The sequence below is a fragment of the Micropterus dolomieu genome, linkage group LG23 (assembly GCF_021292245.1).
Source record: "Micropterus dolomieu isolate WLL.071019.BEF.003 ecotype Adirondacks linkage group LG23, ASM2129224v1, whole genome shotgun sequence".
NCBI classification, from domain to species: Eukaryota; Metazoa; Chordata; class Actinopteri; order Centrarchiformes; family Centrarchidae; genus Micropterus; species Micropterus dolomieu.
Genome location: NC_060172.1, coordinates 20475148 through 20496599, shown reverse-complemented (window position 1 = coordinate 20496599; position 21452 = coordinate 20475148). Strand labels below are relative to the sequence as shown.

The window sequence follows — 21452 nt, the reverse complement described above, 5'->3', positions numbered from 1 at the left end:
GAAATAGAATGTATTATTAGTCGTAGCAGTGGTAGTGTTCATGCTTGTTATCATCTTTATTTACCCCTGTTCAGGTAAAAATTTTATTCTGGTCCATAATTTACCACCCAACCCCCACAATGCATCTTCTCTTCCACCCCCCGCACATTCCTAGTTCAGTTCAGCTGGTGTCTGTTCCCTCTGTCTCGACTATCCCTGCGTTTAATGGTCTCGTAAAACTTAGCCCGCAGATACAATGTAATGAGTGCAAACTCTTCTTCTAGCTGATAAATGTATACAATGGTTAATTGGCCCCATATTGCAGCGATCTTCAACAGAGGACTCGTCTTTCTGTGTCTTTACAATGTGACATAAATCTATTGTCACTGTTTCATAACATGAAAGTTCCAGATTGTCATTTTTCACCAGGGGATGGAAAACAAATTGAATGTTGTCTTTGGGGATCTACAGTGCAGGAAGGGTGGGAGGATGTGGTTTAACTAAAATAGCTATTCTTATGATTTAGCCTCCCTTTGTCTCACTAGACAAGTCAGTTTACTGTCCATAATAGAGTTACAACATTGGTGCCCGCTGATGTGATCTTGCCTACTCCAAAAATTATATTTTAAAGGTCCTGTGTGTAATATTTAGGAGGATCTATTGACATAAATTCAATATAATATACATGACTCTGTTTTCAGTGGTGTAAAAAGACCATACATAATGAAGTCTTTTTAATAGAATGAACCATTTCTATCTACATACACTGCGGGTCCCCTTACATGGAAGTCACCATATTGCGCAGACATGTTTCTCCAGTAGCCCAGAGGACAAACTGCTCTACAGAGCGTGTTTATATTGAATACGTACGAAGAAGAAGAAGAAGAAGAAGAAGATAAGAAGAAGAAGTAGTCGTCTGGTTTATGAAAAGTGAGAAGAGAAGTGAAATTTGGACAAATGAAGGACCACGCGTATTATTTAGCACAAGAGCCGACACACTTTGAAAGGGAGGGGTGAGCGTGACTGAGCCATTGGTTGCAGTTTGCAACCCTCACCACTAGATGCCACTAAAACTTACACAATGAACCTTGAATGCACAAATCTTGAATCTAATCTGAATCTAATCCGAATAATTTTTTTTCAGGGTGGTTTGAGCTCAGTAGCCCGTGTACGGGTCTCCGTGGTAGACATCAATGATAACCGGCCCACCTTCTATCCAGTCCTCTACACAGTTAGCCTCAGCACCCATAGTGCCCCTGGAACCTCCGTCGTCAAGGTAACAGCAAATGACCCTGATTCTGGGGAAAATGGCAGGGTGACCTACCGCACTGTACCTGGAGGAGCCTCTGCTTTCTTCACTCTCAACAAGGACACAGGTATGTGTTTGTGTGTGTAGTACATCACTACTGCATGCAAAAGCATTTGATAAAATTCTGTACGTGTAGATTTTAACACTCACACATACTGAGCAAATATGGATGAGCTATTGTAATATTTGTCTGCTTTGGGGTTTTAAAACAAATGGGTATGGAGTCATTTGTCTCCTCTATTTTATGTGTCTTGCTCTACAGGTGTGATTTCTCTCTCCCGCTCACTCCATGGCAAAGCCAACACAATAATATCCATGGTGATATCAGCCGAGGACGGGGGTGGTCTGATGGCGCCGGTCAATGCCAGGGTAAATGTGAGTGTGGTGGGAGGCTCAGTGGCATCTCCCGTGTTTGAACAGGCCCAGTATTTTTTCACTGTTCCCGAGGACGTTCTCAGGGGGACAGCGGTGGGAGTGGTCCGTGCTTCTGCAAAGACAGGTGAGCACGCCTGTACTCTCAAGTCCTCTGTTTAAGTATTTTCATTTCAGGCTTGCTTTTATCAATTTACTTTACATGATTTACCAAGGGAAACCTGTTTTATGTGACATACCATGGTTTTATGTTTCTGACAAGTACCGGGATAAAAATGCACTAATGGGCTGTAGATTGTATGATGTCGGACCTAACACAGTTCAAATACCAAGCAACAAGAGCATCCACTCCATTAAGAAATCACATCCATCACACAGCGTGGACTTTACTGGGGATTATTTTCACCGTGGCCAGACATTTATTTTCTCTCAGTATTAATGATGGAGAAATGGATTTGGATAGGGCTGTAATTCTGCGTGGGAGTCAAAATGAAGTGTTCTGAGTGGTGAAGTGGACAGAAGAATGCTTATCTCTGTCCGTGAAACTGTACAAGGCTTTCTCCTTGTACATCTCCTTACCCACTTTGAGTGAATCCAGCCCTTCATTAATACTTAGACGAGGTATTAGCTGAAATCAACACACTGCATCCCTGTCCACTAAAAGTGGATATGGATCTGTCATGTGAATTCATTGGCAGATATTTTTGTTGGACATATATATTCGTTTACCTTAAGAAGTGTGGATAATCAACAGATGTAGAAAGTATATTGAAACTCTTTCTGTCCCTTCCTCTTCCCCTAATATTCTTGCTAAATTTCACCATTGTTTTAGTCAAGCAAAACTTGACAAGATTTGCTTGTTACAGCTTCCCAAATGTGTGTTGCTTTAATGCTTTAATACATAATATTTTTTTATTATTATAAACTGATGATCAAGCAAGCATTGGAAATGTGACATTTCTTTCAGTATTTGACAATATTTTGCATACCTTGTCTGTTTCTTGCTGTTTTTTACTCACTCTCATTTTCTTTTGCTGTATCTCTGTGTCTTCCATGAAGGTAATTCTAAGGATATCTTCTACTCAATCTCCTCTGGAGATCCTGATGGTTACTTCACAGTGGACACTGCCTCTGGTACCATTCGCACTGCCCTTCCTCTTGATCATGAAACCTGCTCGAGTCTTGACCTGGAGATCCAGGCACGCTCTGGCTCTCCTCCAGCGTTTGGAACCAGCCGAGTACGAATAACCATTTCAGATGTCAATGACAATTCCCCCACCTTCCTCCCCTCCTCATCAGAGTCCCTCCTTATACCTGAGATCACCAAAATGGGGACTGTTATCTACACAATTCAGGCCACCGACAAGGACTCTGGTCATAACGGTCAGCTCAGCTTCGACTTGGTGTCTGCTGGGGCTGCAGGCAGCAGTGGACAAAGGACGTTTGGTGTCGACCGTAGTAGCGGGGAAGTTCGTCTGATTGGGAGTCTGTCATATGAGAGTGTCCCACGCTATGACCTTCAGGTGGTTGCTAAGGATGGTGGAGCACCTCAACTTAGCTCCACCTTTACCCTTGTGGTCCACATCCAAGCGCAAGATGCACAAGGCCCCAACTTTGACACCCTTACCTACCGCGTGGAGCTACGGGAAAACACACCTCTCAACACACGTTTCCTCCAGGTTCGAGCGCTCAACAGAGAGGCCTCTGGGAATGGTGGAAGCTCCTCCTCATCTTCCTCCTCTGTTTCCTATCGCCTTAGGCCTGACGGTGACGCTGCCCTGTTTGGGATCATACCAGATAGTGGGTGGCTGTTTGTTCGTAGCTCTCTGGACCGAGAGGTCAAAGACATGTACTTGTTGACCATCCTGGCCACTTCAGGCCCAGGAGGGGTGGGGAGAACTGGCAGTGCCACAGTCAGGGTGACGGTAACTGACGAAAATGACAATTCTCCAAGACTGAGCCAGGAGAGGGTGTTTCTGGCGGTCAGAGAGAACCTGCTAGCAGGGACGGGCTTTGGCAGGGTGTCTGCAACGGACAGAGATGCAGGACTAAATGCTCGACTCACCTACAGGCTGCTGCACACTGACAGGCACTTTCAGATCAACTCACAAACAGGTGAAGATAAACACCATGACATAGTGGTTGTCTTTGAATTTAAGAACAGTAATAGTACACTTGAAGCAGCAATAACAGCAGCTTGATTTCCCTTGAGGAATTAATTATTTACTGTTTGTCAGTTAACATGCTAATTACACCCTAACTATTGCAGGTAACGAAAGCTAAGGCCTTCTCTCCATCTCTTTTGCTTAAGGTGAAATCAGCACCCGCCTCGCCCTGGACAGAGAGCATCAGTCCAGCTACCAGCTTGTTGTGGTCGTACAGGACGGTGGTACGCCTCCTCGCAGCGCGACTGGCACCGCTCATATCACTGTGCTGGACGAAAACGACCACGCTCCCAGTTTTACTTATGCCAGACCTGACAGGGAGCTGCTCCTTCAGGTGAGAATGAAGGGAGATTGGATAGATCAGGTGAGGGCAGGGAGAGATCCAGCTGATTTGGGACATGAATATTATATTGCGATGAATATAAGTTGCCCTGGTTTCAGCTTCAGTGCATGTTTCGATTTTCTCCAGCGGGGTCTAACGTCAACATATAGAGAAATGCTATCCCAGTCTAATCCTATGATCTAACAATTCTCTGTTTCCTTTCATATCATAACAATTACAGTGCTAGAAAGGAAACAGACGAGATAAGGAATAAGAATAAACATATTAGGAATATTTTAAATATGGATAATGCATAGTATGTTGGACGTTACGTAAGACATTAATATAAATAACAATCCTTCTCCATTTTAGGTGATGGAGGGACTTCCATCTGGAACAGTCATAGGGACAGTGACAGCTAAAGACCCAGACGAGGGAGAGAACGGGACCGTATACTACTCTTTATCAGGTGAGTGTCATAAATAGTCTCAAACAGTTATATTTCTACATATGAATCATTCAACAATCACATAACCAGTGTTAAAGTTCATCCTCATTTCTGTAACTTTGAGCTGATATCCATATCTGTTGCATCCTCTGAAGGCCCCAGAGCAGAGCGTTTCTCCTTTAATCCAACCAGTGGTGAGCTGAGAACTGCTTCTCCCCTGAGATGGGCGGAGCGTGCAGAGTACACCTTCACTGTGACTGCTGCTGATCACGGCACACCGGGCCTCAGCTCCACCTGCCAGCTAAAGATACAGGTAAACTTAATCTGTACATTTTCACATCCTCATCCATCCGTGTTTCCAAAACTTTTTTTTAAGGCATCAGGCAATTGGAAACAAAGGCCAATCTGGTGACCAAACTTAAAACTGTCAGATCTACACATTACCTCAGTCCATTTGTATTCCTTGCTGCGAGTGATTTCTTCAAACTATGCACAAAGTGAACAGTATAACTGTCAAAGGAATTGAAAAAGGAGGTAAATATGAGAAGGAGAGAAGCTGAACCTGTGCCTGTACAAACAAAAGCATCTATCCAATCTAGTGCGTGTTTCCTGCTCCAAAGGTTAGTAGGGTAACCAAACCCCAAGGTGAGAAACCCTGAGCTACAGGAGGGAGCTGGTCTGGACTGAGTTATTGTTCTGAACTTTCTGCAGGGTCAATCCTGCATATCAACATACAATATCAGGAATTCAACAGCAGCAGTTCTGCCACAGATGCAATTAGCCAGAGCATGGTGGTGGTTTGCTTTGAATGTGGAGCTTTGAGCTCAGTGTCTTTATGTGATGTGATTTCAGAAAGGAAAAGGATGCTAATTGCAGCGGGAGTGCTTGCTTTAGATTTCGCCTGCACCCTGCTTTTGCGACACTGAGATTAGACAGAGGGGAAACAGGCACCTTGGAATCAAATGCTCCCAGATGAGATTTGATGAGAGCCAGCTGCATCAAATCACACAGCGAGAAAGGGAATACACTACTGTATGGTAGCAGGTTGTGATACATACACGCACACAGGCACACTCACTCTAACGACACGTTCAAACACTCTCATGAGGTAACATTTCCAGATAATGATTTTGAGATAACATTTCACATAGCTGTGGATAAAATCCGACACAGGGAGATTGTTGTACACCACAAGTACTACAGTACACACACCGGCTAGCCTGTATAGGAAAAAGGCATTGGGGAAAACCAAGGAAACATGCAAATAGTACAGTACAGTACAACTGCTGGCACCATCAGGTAATGCATCACATTCAAGATAATTGGAACACTGAGATCTACTTGAGCAAATGAAATATCAAGACTTTTAGCAGCTATAGTCCTGTCACACTACGTGCAAACATTTGTGGCTAAAAACACCACAAAGCTTAATTAAACGTATTCAATCACTGAATTTCGCTCGCTGCATTACTGCTATAATTTACTGACGTAAAAGTCAATTGCAGATGGCCCTTTGAAATGTGGTTTGTAGTGCATTATAGCTGCAAATGTCTGCACATATAGTCAGTCAATTTAGTCAGAATGTGAGGCTAAATTATGCACATTATCCACCATCACGTCCATCTTCTTTTAGGTTTATCCTTGCTATTCATAGATCCCAGAAAGATGCAATTCATTGCAACTCTTTGTAACAAAAGCGAGGGATGGTGTGTGTATAGATTTTTTGATGATGAAACCAGAGCTAGTTATAATCTGCTTTTGTTTGCTGTCTTCAGAAAACTTTGATCTTTTCCAGAACAATATTGAACCCTGAAGCTATTGCTGAGTGGTGAAAGCCCCCTGGCATGCGTTTGTTTCCCGTCTGGCCGGACTGCGGCATATGGAGGCTGCACTTATTGTTCTGCATTATTTGAACTGGAATATTTACAGTTTTCCCTCCCATTACACCCTTCATTATTTTGTCTCAGGTCACAGACCCTGACTCTCATCTTGAAGCCAGAATGCTGCAGTGTCAAGATATTTACTGGAAGGATTGTACATAATGTCTTCATGCACAATGATAATGCCTGTGAGAGTTATAGTAATATCAACAAAACAGAAACAGACTATAGCCCAAGGCTATGTTTAGGGATGGGCTAGGGTGAGAGACGTATAGCCACACTGTCTGCAGAATACCAGAGGAAATCAGATCCAGTAACATACACAGCAAAGCATTCGCCTTGACACTTTTCTTCCACGCTTGGTTGAAATAGGATAGATATGTGGATGATTAAAAAAAATCGATTCTGATTACTTGCATGACACTGATGATCTGAATTATCATGATTGACATGAGCCTGTTTGACACTTGTTTTCTTTCCTTCAGGTTCTCAGCTCTTCCAGATCCAACCCCAAGCCCAACATACTCTCCATGACCCTGAACACAATCGAAGGGGCTGCTCCGGGCTCCATCATTGGCTCTGTCCGCCCACATGACCAGCCGGAATCTGCTTTATTGGAAGGCCAGGTGACCTACCTGGTGGTGGGGGGGACAGACCGAGATGGGACTTTCATGGTGGACCGTTTAAAGGGCGACATCTACCTGGTACGCGAGCTGGATTATGAGATGGGGTCGAGGTACACGCTGCACATCGAGGTGTCTGACTTCTCCCAGGCGTTTCCCAGCAGCCATCTGGTGCAGCTGGATATCAACGTGCAGGACAGCAATGACCATGCTCCCCAGTTCACAGAAGACCCCATTACCATTGTGATCCCAGAGAACATGGAGCCTGGGGCTTCCATATATACCTTCCAGGCTTTGGATCAGGTGTGAAACAGAATATGTTATCTGCTAAAGAAAAGTTATAATGTTAACCAAAAGACTCATACTTGTCGTATAACATGTGTACTTTTTCAACCAAAACCACCACAAATCAAAGCTAAAGTGGTTATTTTATTTACCTTCAAGTTTTACTTTGACAAAATGCATTTTGCAGTCCTCAAAAGAAATTGCCCAGTTGTCATCAAGTATAAAAAGCTACCATTGTCCAATAATGAAGACTGTGAGTAGTTAAGATTTCCAATAATGAAGTATTTTTCCTTGCTGGATCAAAATTTCCACTCTGTCTAATTCATCTGTTTTCTTTTTTATAGGATGGCAGTGGACCCAACAGTGAGCTACGTTACTCCATTGAGCACTACTGGCCAGACACGCCTGACCTCTTGACCCTCGACCCCTCCACCGGAGTCCTGACCCTGGGACAGAAGTTAGATCGTGAGGCAACACTGTCCCTCTACCTCGTGGTGCGGGCCACAGACCAGGCAGCAGATCTTTCTCAGAGGCGCTGGGGTTCGGTCACTGCCCGAATGTTTGTGACAGATGAAAACGACAACGCTCCGGTCTTCAGCTCTCCGTCTGCAGTCAGCGTCATGGAGGATCAGCCTGTAGGGTGAGTGGCATGTCTAACTGTAATCTGTTTTTGGTACCTTAACGCACATTTCAGTCATTGCCTTGACAGCTTTCATCCATCAGGCCATAGAACATTTAAGTTAAAATATAATCATACATTTACTTTTTATGGCTCCAAGCTAATGGAAGCGGTTGTCATGTTTGATATATTCTGAGATTTTGTTTCTGTCTTTTTTCAACAGATTTGTCATTTTGTACGTGATGGCAAGAGATGAAGATGAAGGAGAAAATGGCAGAGTGTCCTACAGAATCCAGGCAGGCAACAGCGCTGGTCGCTTCAGTCTCAACCCCAACACTGGTAAGCTTATTCAAGGGTAAGACACAGCATCTAATAATATCGTGATGTTACAATAATATAACAGGGTCTGTGGAGACTGGGGATTTCCCATAAATACCTAATTTACACTCCATCAAGAGATGATTAGTGTAAAATTCACCACATCATTTTGTGCTTTTACAATCCTGCTTTGAGTGATTTAATACAGGGGGAGTAGAATGTGGCCTTTTCTTGCTGGGGTTTCATGATTGATAGATAATCAGCATCCCACCCATGGAAGCCCCCTGTATGAACAAAATTTTCCAGAAGATCGTAATTACCCAGTGAAGTGCTGCGTCTACAGGGCTTCAACTGCTAAAACACTCATAACCCTCATAACCCTCTTTACTAGATGATATTTCAATGCCTTAGAGCAATATTTCACTTGAATAATGCTTTAGTGTTCTTTTCTTGACAGATTTGTTCATGGGAACCGATTTGGGTTAGGGACGTCGACAGCCTTTGATATCTTATATGTGTACTGTACGTGTAATCTCTTCTTCATTGGTGCTGGGTGGTGTGGGATTGCTCAGATGTGTCTGAGATGGGATTAGGAACCATAAGACAGACACCTAATGCAGCTTCCAGATGCAAGAAAGTCTTTATTTCATTACTGTCAAGTGTCTGGTGTATTAACATGGTTTGATTTAACTTCTGGTTTGTTTCTCAGACTGTGTGGTGTTAAGCTCATTGTTAATAATAGCTGTTATAGCATATTAGCATTGCATTGAGAAGACATTTGCCAAACTGCCTGGCTAATGTTGGGGGTATCATTAGCATGATTACTGCATATAAATGAAATGTCTGCTCTGCCAACATGAACTTTCTATTATTTCACATAATGGCTGCTTTACTGCTAGTTTTGTTAACCAGTAGAAAGCTACTGTTTCTTAAATGTTCCTTCATTTCTTCACAAGTAGCTTCAAAATTAGATAACACTTTTTTTCATGCAGTTTGAGAACATAGATATTACATTCTATATCTGCTTGCTATGCGTCTTACTCACAGTATATAAGTACAATAATCGCAACCTGGCTGCAGCACTGCATTAAATGAAAAAAATCTATCTAATCTATGGTCTATCTACCATATTTTGTATCTTTGGAGACCTTGAGATCTTGGGTAGAATTAAAATAAAGTTCCATGTGAGTTTGAGCAAAGTTAATCCAGAGACTGTCAGAGCAACTTTATCATAAGGTTGAAACTGTATCAGTAACACTAAATTGGCTACAGAGGAGGATTTAATAGTACATTAAATGTTTTGCATCTGTGTGCGTTTGGCTGAAACATGGGAGCTAGCAAAACCTCACAGGAATATCAGAGCCTTGGCCTCACAGGCATGCTTTGGCATTTATAAATTACACACGTCTCTCAGGCACCTCATGCCAGCTAAACTTGTACACAGCTGGGAAGAGTATAAACACACAAACACACACATTTCCTATTTCCCTTACTTTGGCTGACTCTTTTTGTAGTTAGGGTGATGATAGAGGTGTGGTGTATAGAGAAAAGATAGTGGAATAACTGAAGCCGTATTCTGAGAAGTGGAGGTCTGATTCGTAGACTATCAGAACGAGCTCGATTTACATAAAACGCACACATACTCGCACCACCTTATGCTTGCAGATTATATAATGTTGTAAAGAGAAATGGAAAAAAACAATAACCAAATTTTAGGGGAGATCATAGGTTGATTTGAGTTAGTAACTATGTAGTTCAAGGTTGTAGTCTGGATTCTCCTTGTGTTTGCCTGCACACCTTTATGCCTGCATTTCTGATGTGCAATAAGCATACAGCCATTCACTGATAAAACACCACATTTGATTCATATGAATGCATGTTCAGAATGCCAGAATTGACTAGCTGGTGTGAAGTAACTGTATCTCTCACTTACTGTGGAAAATCTCATAAAGAAAAGCTGTTAAGGTATTTGTTTTTACTGGTCCTTTTACTAGGCATGCTAATACTGCCTCTCTCAGGTACACAAAATGGAATTAGTTTACAAAACTAATCCCAAACACACACCCACACACACACATTTTAAGATCAAAATCTTTTTCTCTTTTCTGTCTTGTAGGCTCTCTCTCCATTCTTAAAGCAATAGACCGGGAAGAGCAGGAAGTCTTCAATCTGACCATTGTAGCAGAGGATCATGGGATACCTCAGCTTTCTACCACACAGGTGCTGTGTGTGCAGGTGATTGATGTGAACGATGAAGCTCCGGTGTTCCAGCGAGCAGAGTTTGAGACCCAGGTGATGGAAAACCAAGGACCAGGAACCACAGTGTTGGTTGTTACCGCCACTGACCGGGACCAAGGTTGGTTTGAATGTGTTATTTCCCCCATTTCCAGTCAGTATGCTGGAAATGGGGGCGTAACAGTACTGTAGGTACAAAAAGACCCAATTAAAAAGAAAGGTTCCAAAATTCAATGCAGGAAGAACAAGTAAAAAGGTACAGCAGATGTACAGCGCATATTCCTACAGTAGGAAGGTCATGGAACTAAACAATAGAGACACATAAATGGTTTTTAAAAACCAGAAGACTTTAAACCAAACCACTAGCTCATGCTAATGAAAATGTGTGGTTATAATCATCTCCGGAGCCTTATTTTTCTGGAGGTTTCATTATGACTTGCCAGCAGCTCAGTGCAGCTTTGGATTGCATTACATTAAATGTTGCCTATTTTCTTTATTGACAATTCTGTGGTGTGCCAAGCTTTTTTTCTTTTATTTGTATCTGTTTTGTGTTTCAATGCAGGTTCTAATGGCCAAGTAACATATGGAGGTGTGACAGAGGAAGGCTTCATCATCAACCCCGTGACAGGAGTCATCACCACCACCAAGGAACTGGACACAGAGCTACAGGACCACTACACACTCACTGGTACTACTGTCTATATCCACTGTCTTACACAACTCTGTTTGACCTGTCATAAATAATAATTCCACAGATCACCTCAAGTAATTTGGTTTGAAATGTTATATGGTATCCAACATCTCATCAGCTTAACCATTTCCATCTCTTTTCAGTGTATGCCAGGGATGGAGGGCTGCCTCCTAACTTTGCTAAGGCTGTAGTCCGGGTGGAGGTGCAGGATATGAACGACAATGCTCCAGTGTTTGCAAACCCATGGTACGGACTGGATGTGCCGGAGAACCAGGGCCCTGTAGAGCTTTGCTTTCTCAAGGCCACAGACCCTGACTCAGGTCCTGGTGGAGAGCTGGAGTACAGTATCACTGGTGAGAAACAGTGTTGTGTGTCTAACCCAAGTATTTTATTAGAATGGATTTAAAGAGCAATTTAGCTCACCACAATTGCTGTAATTGCTGTATGAGGGTGTGTTGAACGTGAAAATAACAATATTCTGGGAGAGATGGTGGATTTTTGTCATTTTTGCTTTTTTTGCAGATTATTGACAGATTATTGCTATTGGCAGTCAGTGTTTATGTGTGTGATGATTGCAACCAAATCACACATCCGTCGGGTTTGCATTTTTGGTGACGTCTGAAGTTGTCTTACGCAGTAGGGATGGGATACATGCAGCCTCTGGACCAATGTATTGCTTTTGACAGAACTCTGTTCCTCCCACACAAAAGATCAGATCTGCATACAGCTACTCCGGGCTCGTCCTGACATTCTTCTGTCTTATTTTAAATATAGTACATTCCATATACCTGTCTGGAGCTTATTCAAACTTTGACTTAGGAGCAGAGTTGGCACAGGTGTTCCCCTTTCTTGTCTACTTATATCACTCAATCCACAGTATTCAGTCCACAGAATCTTTAAAGACTTTTCTTTCTTCTGTTGCATGAACTCCCCATCCAGCTGGGGACCCTGATGGAGATTTCCACCTCCATGCCAGCACAGGAGCTCTGTCCACCTCACGTAGCCTAGACAGGGAGATGAGGGCTGAATATACTCTGGAGGTGGTGGCCAAGGACCGAGGCAGCCCTGCTCTCAGCACTACTGTCACAGTGAAAGTGAAAGTGCTGGATGTCAATGACAACAGCCCTGTCTTCAGCAGAAGTAGCTACTCTGTGGAAGTGTCTGAGGATGCTGCAGAGGGATTCCAAGTTCTGGAGGTAAGTATAGTAGAAATGGAAATTTAGATGAGAATCAGAATATTTGCTACTTAATCTTACTGACACACTGTATATTTCAAATATCCAGGTGTCAGCCATAGATGCTGATGATGACCTGAATGGGAAGGTTCTGTATTTCCTTAGCCGAGAGGCACATGGAGCATTCACTGTGGATGAGAATACTGGTGCAATCACCACATCAGCACCTCTGGACCGGGAGAAATGGGCGTCATACAGCTTCCAGGTGTTTGCTGCTGACCTTTCACCTGCTGCACCCAAGAACACCTCTGCTCAGGTAAATGAAGGGTTAGATGTTGAAGGTGTTCAGCTGACTGACAGTTGAAAAGAGCCTTGATTTTATGATACATATATTGGATTTGGGAGAAGAGATTTTTTTAGTGCTCATTACATCAGCAATACTTTTTGCATTAAACTCACATGTGACCTATTGGTTTTAGGTGACAGTCACCGTCCTAGATGTCAACGACAACACTCCCTTCTTCATCCAGGATCCCCTGGTCATTGTAGTGTCCAGCAAGCATTCCCAGCGGGTTCTAGCCACCATGAAGGCAGAGGACAAGGACTTTGGAGCCAATGGTTCTGTGTTTTACCGTTTTTCCATGCCAGTGAAGGGCTTTAGTATCAACTCCTTGACTGGTGAAATCCAGGCCACCGAGCCACTGGGGGATCTGACCCAGGCTCAGAGGACCCTGATTGTGGAGGCAATGGACCAGGGCAGTCCAGCCCAATCTGCACAGGGAGTGGTGGTGATTTACGTGAACGAGGTGGAGTACAGTGGCATTCGCTTCTCTAGGAATGCCAGAGACGTCAGCATACAGGAGAATGCTGTAACAGGTCTGACATTAATACAGTATTATTAGAGATTAGAGTAATCATTTCAGTTAATTTCTTCCTCCATACACTTTGAAGATCTCTCTGCTGTCACAGTTAAGAAATATTTTTTCTGCTCTACCTTTAGGCACAACTGTGGCTCAGGCTCAGGCTCAATACCCAGATGGCACGCGTAAGGGTATCAGCTACAGCCTCTTCAGTGGGAACAGAATGGAGGCCTTCACCATCAGCTCCTCAACAGGTGAAACTCACAAGAAAACACAATTTCTTTTTTCAGTATTATCTGAATTCATGTTTGAATTACAGATTGTTAATAAGATGTGAATTTAAAATAAAAAAACAGTAACACAAACACAACAGTTTAATCTGTGATTTGATGATGTCCTGATCCTAATTTCCCGCTCAAATGTGTGTCCTCCAGGTGAAATCAGGGTGCAGAGCTCCAAGGGGTTGGACTTTGAAGACACCCCCAGACTCCGTCTAGTTGTGAAGGCTGAAACTGTGTCCTCCACATCTTTCATGGCTATCAACTTGATCCTGCAGGATGTCAATGACAACCTCCCTCGCTTCCAGTTGCAGAATTATGTCGCCTACATGAGAGAAGCAGAGGGATATGAAAAGCCAATCATACAGGTACATACAAATATAAAACTGCACAATAAATAATATGGAGTCAGACACATATTTGGCTTAGTTTTGCTAAAAGGTTAAAAATATATTTCTATCATTTTCCCTATTTCTTCCCTCTCCTCCAGGTGATGGCTGAGGATGTAGATCAGGGCCAAAATGGTCAGGTCACCTACTCCATCCAGTCATCAGGCATGAGCGGCCTGTTCAAGATAGACCCAATGACAGGAAGCATCACCACAGCGGCCATCATGGACCGTGAAATATTTACCCAGACCAAGTGAGAAAAGATCTGCAGTTGAATAAACGTGACCAAGAACAATTTTATGCACACATTTTTAGGATGTATATATGTTTTACCTGTAAAACCTGTTTGTATAGAAAAAAGTCCATTATACAGTATATACACACACAGGTTAACATGTATCGAAGGGGGAAAAAACATATGTCTAACATAGCACATCATGAATCACGTTAACTAGTTTGTGTTTAGATAGCTGTTGAGGAGGTGGGCAAAGTCTGCAGAAGATATAAGCACCAGTGCAAAACGATATCTGCATGCCAGATGTATCAAAGCTGCAATTTCAAACTCTGTAAATCATCTCCTGCCCGCTGTAACATGTTGTGTGTTTCTTAACAATATGAGCATGTGCAACCAAAGTTAAAAGTGTAAAATGTGCATCATTTTAGAGACCAGAAGACTCGTTCGATAACCTCTTTTTTTCTGCCCACCCACAGGTTAGTAGTTACAGCAACAGATAGAGGAAGTCCACGATTGGCTGGTTCCGCCACATTGACTGTGATCATTGTTGACCAGAATGACAACAGTCCCACTATTCCCTTACCTAAGGAAGTCCGCATCCCAGAGAGTAAGTACTTTAATTTGAAGAATTTTGTACTTTCTGGTTATGTACCTTCTGTAGGCCAGTTTACAGCAAATATAGTACATTTACGATACAAATGCTGTCACCAGACAAACCCTTTATGGCTCTAAGGATGCGTAGTTGTGCATGGCTGCGCCATCATTTTATGCACAGAAAGTTAAACAAAACTAACGATCATGTTCTATCTCTTTCTCTATTTATCAGATATGTTGATTGGCACAGAGATCACTCTGGTGACGGGTAATGATGTTGACTCCAGTCCTGCCCTCTCCTACTCCTTGAAGCTGGACCCAACAGCCTTAGGGAAGTTTGGGATCCACCGCTACAGTGGAGGTGTATCACTCACTGCGCCTCTGGACTTCGAGGAGAAGACGTGGTACACCCTGACAGTCAGAGCCACAGACAGCCAGCACCAAACTGAGGCTAACATTACAATACTGGTGGAGGATATTAATGACAATTCACCTGCATTTACCCATGATCTCTATCAGGTAGGATGTCTTATAAACCAAGCTAATGTTCTATCTATTCTTTAGTTTTAGCACATACATTGATTACATTCATGGTACCAAATTAAAGGTGTGTTCAGTTTATCACAAAATCATACATGCACCTTATAAAACAGTTGCTTGACATTCATTCCTGTCCTAGAAATTGTTTTGTTTGTGTACTTTATTTTAATGTACAACATAACTGCATTGTGGAAAGAAACCTGATGTGTCCATTGCATACTACTTACCTGAGGAAATGCACAGAAGATGTGTTTAAATTTCGTATTTGTTCACGCCTTATGAAGGTAGATAGGGAATGGGAATTAAATGAACTTGAGAAACATTTTCTTTACAGCCGACTACTTCATCTTGAAGGAGAGAAATGCACTTGTAGACCTGTGCACGCACATGTACATTCCCAGTCTGCACACAGTGGGGGTGATAAAGGTTAACTGCCTAATATTGACTGGGGAATGGTTGCACAGATGAGCCAGTAAAACATTTACTTCTCTGTCTCACAAAATGACCTCAACATTAGCACAAGCTCAGGAAAAACAGGAACTACAACACAAAATAAATTTCTGAGAGTTTAGTGCCTGTTGACTTCATCACAATGAGTTTGGGATTCTTTTAAAAAAAAAAAAATTTTTTTACAGTGTTTATGCAATCTTGTTGTTTGCTCTGATGCTCAAATGTATTATTAATATCTCTGCACTCCAGGTAACTCTGCCTGAGCACACGCCGCCAGGATGTGCAGTTGTCACAGTAACAGCAACTGACAGGGACTCTGGAGAGAATGGAAAGATCACCTACAGAGTGATGTCATCAACCCAGGAGGGTTTCTACATTGACCCCAACAATGGTAGACGACCTTCTGATATAATTTTGTTCTCTAAATTTTGAGTTTCCACTTTTGAAAGAAAGTGATATATAATAATTAGCATTCCCAGCTCAGTGTTTGACTCCCTCTCATTTCCCACTGTATCCAGGAACCCTGTTCATCAATCACAGAGCTGAATTTGACCCTGAACGTCCATCAGTAAGTATTGTTATTGAAGCTCGTGATGGGGGCTCGCCTTCACTCTCTTCCCTCACCACTGTCCAGGTCCAAATCTCTGACGTCAATGACAATGCTCCTGTGTTTCACCAGTCGGAGTACAGGTCAGTCAACATTTATTAGATTCTGGATGTATTATGGTCAAACCTTAACACTTGTCCTTACATGTGTAATGTTCTTATGTCTGCAGGGCTACTGTTTCTGAGGATACCATCCCTGGGTCAACAGTTTTGACTTTTGAGGCCTTTGACAGTGACCTCTCTCGTGACAACTGTGGCTTTGACTTTGCTATTGCAAATGGGAATGAAGGAAATGCATTCCAGATTGAAAGCAGTGTGCGGTTCCTGGAGGGGCGGGGTTTTCAGACAGTTGGGACTCTGCTGTTGGCTGAGGGGCTTGACTTTGAAACCAAGCCACTTTACAACCTCACTGTGGTGGTGTCAGATCGTGGTGTGCCCCAGAGGAGCTCTAGTGTAGCAGCGGTGATAACCATTGGTGATGTGAATGATAACCCTCCAGTGTTCAGCAGAGCAGAATACACTGTGTCAATGAGTGAGGGAGCTGCCGCTGGGACTGAGATCATACGACTGACTGCTACAGGTGGGTGAAAGTTTTCTGTCTCTCCTCTCATCTCTCATTTTCTCTCCTTTTTTTCACAATTCTTTTCTTACATTTTCTCTCAGTTAATTTGTTGTACTCTGTTATTGTCTTTTTGGCAGACCCAGACTCAACTCCCAATGCTGAGGTCCAGTATACTATCAGCTCTGGGGATGAGGTGAACTTATTTACCATGGACCAGTGGACTGGAGCCTTGCGGCTTCAGCGAACACTTGACCGTGAGCACCAGTCCACACATATTGTCATCATCCAGGCCACAGATGGACAGGGTCACTTCGCGCTAGCTCCAGTCATTGTTGAGGTCAAAGATGTAAATGACAATCATCCGTTCTTCCCTGTGGAAGTCCTGACAGCTAGTATCAGAGAAAACCAACCAGCACACTCAGTTGTGACGGTTCTGCATGCCATAGACCATGACACAGGGGTTTTTGGCCAACTAAAGTACTACATGGTGGAGCGGTCTGGGGCTGGAAAAGACAGCTTTGCTGTGGACCAGAACTCAGGAGAGATCAGAAGCAAAAATCCCTTTGACTTTGAGAAGATCAACTCCTTTAACTTTGTAGCAGTAGCAGTAGATTCAGGCAACCACTCAGCCACTGTAACTGTACAGGTGTTTGTCACAGGCGAGGATGAGTATGACCCACTCTTCACATCCTCTGATTTCTCTTTTGAAGTCCCAGAGGGAGCTAAGAAAGGCCAGAGCATTGGCCAGCTCCAGGCAAATGATGAGGATGGAGGGGTGGATGGTATTGTTCTCTATTCTCTTCCCACCAGCTCTCCATACTTTGATGTAAACAAAACCACTGGGGTGATTTTTCTGAAGCTGGATGGTTCAGGCAGCAGTAGTAGCAGCGGCTCGGGCCGGAGCAAACGGGAAACCAGGCTGATGACCCTGGATGTGAGAGCTCACAGTCCTCTAGATGCATCACGCACTGCTACAGCCCAGGTCTCCATCGATGTCACAAACACCAACTTTGGTCTGGCTGCCGATGTCAACATCCTGCTGATAAGCATTATTGCCGTGTCCCTTGGTTTTATCATATTGCTTGTGGTCATGGCTGTGGTGTTTTTCCTTGTCAAGTCACGAAAGAGGAAGAAAGCCCAGGATGCAGGAAACAGAACTGTTGCCTCAGGAACTGCTCTGCAGAAATTGGATGATTGCAACTCAGGACCAGGAGGGGAGAGGATCTACCACCAGACATTGCCAGGCTATGCTGGAGATCAGGGTGGGGCTGGTGGTGGTCCCTACACTAGGGGGGGCTCTCTGGATCCTTCTCACTCCAGTGGGAGGGGGTCAGCTGAGGCAGCGGAGGATGATGAGATCAGGATGATAAACGAGTACCCCCGCGTCGCCTCCATCACCTCATCCATGCAGGAGCACATCTCAGCCAGAGGACCAGACTCTGGAATTCAGCAGGACGCTGACCAGCTCTCTGATATCTCTTGTGAGCCTGCAGCTTTGGAGGGCAGCACCTGGTTCAAAGGAAAGAAACTGGGAGGTAGTCTCAGTGGGACTTTGCTCTCTGGCCAGCTGCCAGTCTATAGGGATGAGGGAGGTGGGTACCTCGGAGTAGGCCGCGGTCTCAACATTTCCCTCCCCAAGGATTACGCCTTCCCTGAGGATGGTAAACCTTCAGTGGATGGGTCCCTCACAGCTATCGTTGCCAGTGATGAGGAGCTCCGTGGAAGCTATAACTGGGATTACCTGCTGAACTGGTGCCCTCAATTCCAGCCTCTGGCAAATGTCTTCACAGAGATTGCGAGACTGAAAGACGAAACTGCCCAGCAGAGCCAGAACCCTCGGCAACCCTTCCAGCCCAAGCACAAATTGGATCCCAAACCTAGAATTGACCCTCCACCACTCATCACATCAGTGGCCCACCCAGGGGCCATGTCAGTACCCCCCAAGGTCCCTGTGATTGGACGGACTTTCCCCCACTTGGCCTCACTCCGCAGGTCCCCTATCAGTCATGAGGGATCCATCTCATCAGCAGCAATGTCCCCCAGCTTCTCTCCTTCTCTGTCCCCTCTGGCAGCTCGATCTCCAGCTGTTTCTCCCTTTGGAGTCAATCAAGGGCCCTCAGCATCCATGATCAGCACCAGGGAGCCCTCACTGGACCAGAGTCCTGATCACGAGATGAGAATATGATGGAAATATTTGAAAACTATTTAAGGAATAACTTTAAGACTGACAACCTGCACAAAGCATGATGGAGCATCCTTTTGGCTGTTCTAATTCATGGAACGAAAGAAAGCAAGTGGAGGTGTCAGTTGTACTGTCATTCTCTGATACCACTGTTTTCATCGCAAGACTGAAGGCTTCACAAATGTCCGGAAAGTGACATTTTTTTCAAGTGTCCGACCACAGGAATCTTGGACAATAAACATACCCACAAAAACACACTTAACCTTCTCCTGGTAGAATATTTGCATTCTTTAAAGTATTTGGGAATACACAAAAGTGGAACGTGTGCCTGGGTTGACAGGACCAGCCCACCCTTCCATGTCAGCAGTGACGCAGGTCTCCATGAACTGATCAGGGTTAAGAGGTGAACTGACCTCTTCATGGGAACATGCACTTACCATGCCCTGCAGTCAGAGATCCCTTAGTGTGTAGATAGATAGACGTGTGTAGTTTTCATGTTACCTCGCTGGCTGGCCAGAGAGCTAAGGACCTTGTTCCTCTCTTTGTGTCTGTGGACATTTTTACACTCTCGTATTAAACTCATCTTGTGGCTGCTTTTAAAATGGCCTCTGGACATGTGTGTGAATCCCATGGACAGATAAACAGTGTGTGTTCACAAAGACACTGATTCATTGAATTGCCAATGCATTACATAATGGAAGCGCAATGGAGATTATTGTTTTTCTCACCAATTAAGATGACACTTCTTTTGATTTTTACTTTTATTTTTATATATTTTTATATGAAATTATGATTTCAGATCCAGAAATGCCATTATTCCACATGGAGAGGTTATTGTTTTTGTGTATTTGCATATATGTATATTTGTGTGTATGCACCCCATGTACTGTATGTGTCTCCTAGGTTTATAGAGACTCTTGTGACAGTTCTGATGTGAGTGAGAGGGAGACTTTTGTGTTTTTAGCATTATTTATATGAAAAGAAGACTTGCTGCCAAATTTGACAGTAAGAAACAAAGCACAGCTCACACTATGCTGTGTTGTTACCTTATAATTTTTCTTTTTTTTTGTCAAACTGTAGATCATCCCAAATGCAAAACAGCAACTGGATGAAAACCTGTGATCAATCTAAATAAATTCCGGCTTCTCCAGCTGTTGAGCACTCTGTTGTGGTGTGCAGTTATGCACAGCAGCACATTCCCTCTGTTATTCAGGGCCAACTCAATTTGCTGATCACCTCTGTGTCTTTGAAAGAAAGTGCTTCCTAAAGTCAATCACATCCGTCAATAATTTAAATGCATATTACTGTGAAGTTGTTCATCTCAGCACAAAAAAATAACATCCCACAAATAGGCTGGGATTCTCATAGGAAAGTGGCATAACTTGGAGAAATGTAGCACATGAGCCAGACATGTTGGAAGAAAAAAAAGCCTGAATGCATTAGCCCTGATGAATGTACAAGGATTTAGCAACTAGCGCAGTATTTATTTTCCATGTTAACTCTCTGTTCTGTGCATTTCTATGATTCAGTCATGATTGTCACCGACACGATGAGGTGTTTTCAGGTTCCATGTGTTTAACTCATCATCTGCACCTACTTTTTTTCTCTCAAGTTTTAGTAATTTGCTAGTGTAACAAGGCTTCAAGAGGGTCTTTGTCCGTCTTACATGTGTATTATGCTTCTGGCCTGTTTTTAATCCTTTGGGGTAATTGCAGTTATTGGATGTCCTCTTGTTTTCAAAAGATGGCTTCTACTGTACCTCTGTTCTTTGTTCAACATAACCCTACAAATCTCCTCATGCAAAAGCTGGCAGCTGAGAGCTACACATGCCATGAGCCTAAGCCCAGCACAATGTGCTCTCGACTCATAATTATGCTGTCTCAGATATGTTTCTGTGTTGGAGGACCTCCATTTGGAGCTCCGTTTGAGATGACTGCCAGTGACTGATCAGTGGAGCAATGGCAGAAAAAAGAGCTGTATATGTATTTAAAGCAAATAATAAATTCCTACTGATCTCTTTTGACAAACTGGAGTCAGACTTCATCTTTTTTACAATTCAAGCCAAGAGTTAAAGGGAAGAACTGAAACACAATTAAAGTTTTACAGTGTTTCAGTTATCTAGGCTGTGAATGGGAACTTTGAAGAGCTGGAGTTAAATTTGTTCATGTATGAGATGGCTGTTACAAAAGGGAGGGCAGACTGAGCTTTGGGCAGAATCAGAGCAGATGAGGCAGTGGGCCAGAAGACAGAGACCTACATCCAGTATGGCCACCATCTGGCTTTCAAGAACAGGAAATATCCACCTGAAGGTAATACTGAGCAGCAGCCCTAGATG

General features: G+C 43.4%; 1 protein-coding gene across 1 annotated transcript in view; it reads left to right on the top strand.

Moving 5' to 3' along the window:
• dchs1b (dachsous cadherin-related 1b) overlaps positions 1–21144 on the top strand; it is an 85065-nt gene extending 63921 nt beyond the window's left edge. The window contains exons 6-29 of the mRNA XM_046039846.1: positions 1124–1355; positions 1551–1787; positions 2720–3775; positions 3972–4159; positions 4520–4616; positions 4751–4908; positions 6961–7401; positions 7728–8023; positions 8226–8341; positions 10437–10676; positions 11118–11243; positions 11390–11599; positions 12186–12442; positions 12531–12737; positions 12901–13297; positions 13422–13535; positions 13716–13927; positions 14050–14201; positions 14660–14790; positions 15010–15296; positions 16017–16158; positions 16286–16457; positions 16544–16953; positions 17073–21144. Of these exons, the coding sequence (XP_045895802.1) occupies positions 1124–1355; positions 1551–1787; positions 2720–3775; positions 3972–4159; positions 4520–4616; positions 4751–4908; positions 6961–7401; positions 7728–8023; positions 8226–8341; positions 10437–10676; positions 11118–11243; positions 11390–11599; positions 12186–12442; positions 12531–12737; positions 12901–13297; positions 13422–13535; positions 13716–13927; positions 14050–14201; positions 14660–14790; positions 15010–15296; positions 16017–16158; positions 16286–16457; positions 16544–16953; positions 17073–19120 (7926 nt within the window). The 3' untranslated portion in view covers positions 19121–21144. The remainder of the gene's footprint in view (positions 1–1123; positions 1356–1550; positions 1788–2719; positions 3776–3971; positions 4160–4519; positions 4617–4750; positions 4909–6960; positions 7402–7727; positions 8024–8225; positions 8342–10436; positions 10677–11117; positions 11244–11389; positions 11600–12185; positions 12443–12530; positions 12738–12900; positions 13298–13421; positions 13536–13715; positions 13928–14049; positions 14202–14659; positions 14791–15009; positions 15297–16016; positions 16159–16285; positions 16458–16543; positions 16954–17072) is intronic.
• Positions 21145–21452: the final 308 nt, after the last annotated feature.